Below are 4,826 nucleotides of genomic sequence, written 5' to 3'. Positions count from 1 at the left end.
GATGCAAATCAGCTTGTGATTGCATCATGATAACGTCGGACTACAACAATGGACCTAACGACCCAGCCATCACGCTTTTTGGACAGGGTGGTTCCCGCCCATCAAGTACCTTGGGCAGGGTGACAACAATGGACCTAACGACCCAGCCATCACGCTTTTTGGACAGGGCGGTTCCCGCCCATCAAGTACCTTGGGCAGGGTGATACGATGGTTTCCACCACCTGTGTAAAGGAATGTGGGAAGACTTGTCTGAATGGAGGGGGGGGGACGGAGGCCCCCCTCGCCTCCATCCAAAAATCTTGCCCACATACACAGCGATACACAGAAAGATTTCCGGGGGAACAGATACCTGGATTATTTCCTTGCCTCTGGAATACCTGACATTCCAACACCTGCCTGAGGACTAAAAAAAACTGTATAAAAGACCTGAGTGACACTGTCAAGGAAGAAGAGAGAAGACGGCACCATAACATCACGGGGCAACGCAATGCATCTTGGACTCTCACCACCCCTGACCGTTGGTAATATAATCTCTTTCTGACTTTCTCCTTCTAATTCCTTCCCTCCTCTCTCTCTCTCTCTCTCTCTCTCCATTTTCTCCCTCTCCCTTCTTATGTCCACTTTATCTAATAAATAGTCTAGCTGTTGATACTTTGGCCTCGTTTGTGCCTTTAATTTCACAACACGGGAATATTTAAAAGAACTGTGTCTCCGGACCGAGACATCTAATGTCTCCGGACCTTGACATTTTAATGGCGTAGTCGGCAGGATTCCCGTGCAGTGAAAAGTATCACAGCAAAATTATTGCATTTCTGAGAACCCCGAAATGTGTGTGTGTGCCTGAGACGTACTTTTAGTACGAAGCGAGAGTGGAGTCCAGATTCGCGTTTCCACTCGCCCGCGAGGGAAGTGGCCGGAGAAGGACGAAGCGAAATTTTCAGAGAGACTGTGTGGGAGTTCTCAAAAGCTTTAAATGTGTGTGCTTTCTCGGGGAAGATTATCCGGGGTACAACTGTTGGTTTTATAGTGTGACCTCCTCGAGAATCCTCTGTACCCTGCTTTAAATTTGTGTGTGCATTCCCGGGGAAGATTATCTGGGGTACAACTGTTGACTTTATAGTGTGACCTCCCCGAGAATTCTCAGTACCCTCTTTTAGGAAACCCAGTGTTGGTGATATTTGTAAAGTGTGGCTTTCCCGAGAAGCCCAGTATTGCAGCAAAAGTTGAGAAACTTCTGCCGGTGTGTGTTCGCTCAGGGAAACAGAGTAACTCTTCCCTAAGAATCACAAGGTTGTTATCCTAGTGTAACAAAAAAAAATTGAGGTACAAAAGCTAAGAAGCTTTTGCAAGTGTGGGTTCACTCAGGGAAATAGTGTGACTTCCTTGAGAAGCCCAAGTTGTTGTTGTTTTTTCTTGTGTGTGACCTCTCCTGGGAAATCTATTGTGCATTTTTTCCTGGAGAAGATTTTGCTGGTACAAACAGTGTTTTTATCTGAATCCGCTGTGAAACTTAGTGCCCCATTAAGAAATGCTTTGTGAAACAAAAGAGATGGCCCGGTGTGAGAGGCTTTTTAACCTTTTAGAAATTCACGGGGCCCGCCCATCTATACAAGGTCTTGATTGGGCTTATGAAAACTGGAATAATTTCCAGAGTGTGGCTGATCGTATTTTGGCTCTGCAAAAGGAAGCCAAGGCAAAAACCGGAAAAGGGAAAGCTTTTATTTGTGCAGTGTTAGGCGCCTGTTTAGCAGCTGCAGTGAGAGAGAAAGAGGAGTGGTATGAGAAAGAAAATAAGACTATTTCCTCTTTGCAGGGCTTAGTAGACGCACTACAAAGCCATGTGGCTACTTTAAAAAATGTAGTAGCAGATCTTAAACTTCAATTGGAAGCAAAACAGGAGGGGGATTACCCGGATCCTGCCCCCATATATCCTCGGGCAGAATTGACAGCGGCTAAGGAAGCTGCTGCGCATATCAGACCTCTCATTAAAACTGAAGTTTTATATGAGGATGGGGAGGTTACCCCCACTATCACAACCAAAGAAACACCTTTCTCCTCAACTGAATTGGCCAAAATTCGTAAAGAATTTGCACGCTCTGCTGGGGAATCTGAGGTGGAATATGTCTGGCGAGTTTCAAAAACTGGAGGTGATCAGATTCTGTTAACAGAAGCTGAAGCCATGGGCTATTGGGGTGATAATGTTTTTCTAACTACAAAAAACAGAAGTGGACCCTGGAGTCTTACGCAAAGAGCTGCCTATTGGGCAGGGGGGTTTGATCCAAAAGAGAGGGGTGAACCCCTAATTCTGCGGGGAGGGATGAATCAGATAATGGAGAATGTGCAAAAGGCTGCATGCCTGCAGATGATATATGAAAGGGAACTAAAACATCATTTTGAATCCCCTCTTTCTCTCCTGGTAGACGCAAACAGAATGACTGCCCTGGTTAGGGGCCTCCCTGACTCGCTTAAAATAAGAGGCATCCAGCTCCAAAAAGAAATAGCTGATACCCCAATTTCCTCCAGGATGCAGGCTGCTCTAAGACATAATTTAGCACACGGAGGCAGCCAGCCTGACTTGAAACCATGGACGTGGGAGGAGGTCGGAAGGGAGTTATTAGACTATGCCAGGCAATATAGTATCCCTGAAGAAATTAAAAAAACTGACCCTAGGGGCTTGAGGCATGTAAAACTGAACCACTTGCCCTCAAGTCCCCAGGGGTTTAACCGTGCCCCCAGCCGGCTTGGAACAGGGGGCAGGGAACACACAAATACCCGGCAATATTGGTGGAACTTAGGTCTAAAGAAAAATATCCCCAAAGAAGTGATAGATGGGCTAAACACAAAACAATTAGAAGTGATTGTGAAGAACTGGCCTGAGCCCAATCAGAAAATTGAGCCCACTGCACCCCCCTTAATAGACCTGTCTGAGGAGAATAAAGGCATGCCTTCTTTTCAGCCTCAGGGAAACTGAAGTCTTCACCCCCCAATGGTGGGCGGAGGGGTGAAGGGTGGATGTATATTCGTCAGCTCACCGAAAATGGCCAGGGCGATTTACTAATCACTGGCATTGTAGGACCAAAACAAATTCCTATTACATTTTTAGTAGACACCGGGGCTCAGATCTCAGCTATTAAAACGAAGGATGCTACTGATTGTGGAGTGGTGCCCTCCAAACAAAAATTGCTGGTAGCAGACGCCCTGGGTCAAACCCATGCACAGGCATTAGCAACCATCCGGTTACGCTTGCCGGGGGAAGATAAGGACACTAAGGTGTCAATGGTCGTAGGGGAGTTTCCAACTAACCTCCTAGGGCTTGACGTTTTAAAAGGGAAAACCTGGTCAGACAACAAAGGGCGAAAATGGTCTTTTGGGTCTCCCATAATGAGCATTCGGCTGCTGAAAGCCGTACCTCTCCTACCTCACTCAAAGCTGACAAATGTTAAACCTTATCCTATACCTCTGGGAGCTAAAGAAGGAATAGTGCCTGTACTGGAGGACTTAAAAAAACAGGGCATTGTAGTTCCCACCCACTCTGCTTTCAATTCCCCAGTTTGGCCTGTACGAAAGCCTAATGGGACATGGAGGCTGACCATTGATTACCGCAGGCTTAATGCCAATACTGAACCACTAACAGCTGCAGTGCCAAATATTGCTGAACTCATAGCTACAATACAGGAGAAAGCACACTCGATTATGGGTACAGTGGATGTGAAAGATATGTTTTTTATGGTCCCGCTGCAACCTGAGGACCAAGACCGCTTTGCTTTTACATGGGGTGGTCAACAATTCACACTCACACGTCTCCCACAGGGATTTAAGCACTCACCCACTTTTGCCCACCATGCGCTGGCACAAGAACTGGAAAAGGTCCAACTAGAGCCAGGGGTCAGTGTTTACCAATATATTGATGACATTCTGGTAGCAGGAGAAGATATTGAAGGGGTACGAGTAACCCAGGATAATATAATTTCACATCTAGAAAATTTGGGGCTGAGAATACCACCTGAGAAAGTACAGACGCCCTCAAGTGAAGTGAAGTTTTTGGGAATCTGGTGGAAGGGGGGAATGACCTGTATTCCACCAGACACCCTTTCCTCCCTGGACCAGATCAAAATGCCAGAATCCAAAAAGGATTTGCAACATGCACTAGGATTACTTGTGTTTTGGAGGAAACATATTCCTGATTTTTCAATTATTGCAAGACCCCTATATGATTTGTTACGCAAAGGCGTTCAGTGGCAGTGGGAAGAGCCCCACGAAGAAGCATTACAGCTGCTAATATTTGAAGCCACTGCCCACCAAGCTCTTGGTCCTATTCACCCTACTGACCCTGTGCACATTGAATGGGGATTTGCTAAGTCTGGCTTATCAGTACACTTATGGCAAAAGGGTCCAGAAGCCCCTGTCAGACCAATTTCATTTTACAGTCGTAGTTTTAAGGATGCAGAAAAAAGATACACGGTGTGGGAAAAGGGTTTGTTTGTGGTTAGTTTAGCCCTGCGGGAAGCTGAGAAGACCATTAAACAGCAACAAATAGTACTTAGAGGCCCATTCAAAGTAATTAAGACAATTCTGGCAGGAACACCACCACCTGAAGGGGTGGCCCAAAGAGCCTCTGTGAGGAAATGGTATGCCCAGATAGAGCACTACTGTGACATCTTTTCAGTATCTGAGGGAACCACCAAAATGTTGACCTTCCAGGAGGAAATGGGTCCAGACTGGGAGGCTAACAAACCGTCCTCCGTAATACAAATAGCACCTACATTCTCTGGACAGATACTGAATGCATGGTTCACAGATGCCTCCTCTAAGCGGGAAGGGAAGAC

The 4,826-nt window shown here is 46.3% G+C and overlaps 1 protein-coding gene across 1 annotated transcript; it reads left to right on the top strand.

Annotated features, from left to right (window-relative positions):
• Positions 1-947: 947 nt before the first annotated feature.
• LOC137461606 (uncharacterized) lies at positions 948-3,775 on the top strand. Its single transcript, XM_068171291.1, has one exon. The coding sequence runs from the start codon at positions 1,529-1,531 to the stop codon at positions 2,969-2,971; it is 1,443 nt and encodes a 480-aa protein (XP_068027392.1). The 5' UTR covers positions 948-1,528; the 3' UTR covers positions 2,972-3,775.
• The last annotated feature ends 1,051 nt before the right edge of the window (positions 3,776-4,826 follow it).

The sequence above is a fragment of the Melanerpes formicivorus genome, unplaced genomic scaffold (genome assembly GCF_026170545.1).
Source record: "Melanerpes formicivorus ecotype bairdi unplaced genomic scaffold, bMelFor1.0.p_v2 SCAF_2678, whole genome shotgun sequence".
Taxonomy (NCBI): domain Eukaryota; kingdom Metazoa; phylum Chordata; class Aves; order Piciformes; family Picidae; genus Melanerpes; species Melanerpes formicivorus.
Note: the sequence above shows the minus strand (reverse complement) of the source record. Positions and strands in the feature narration are given on the sequence as shown.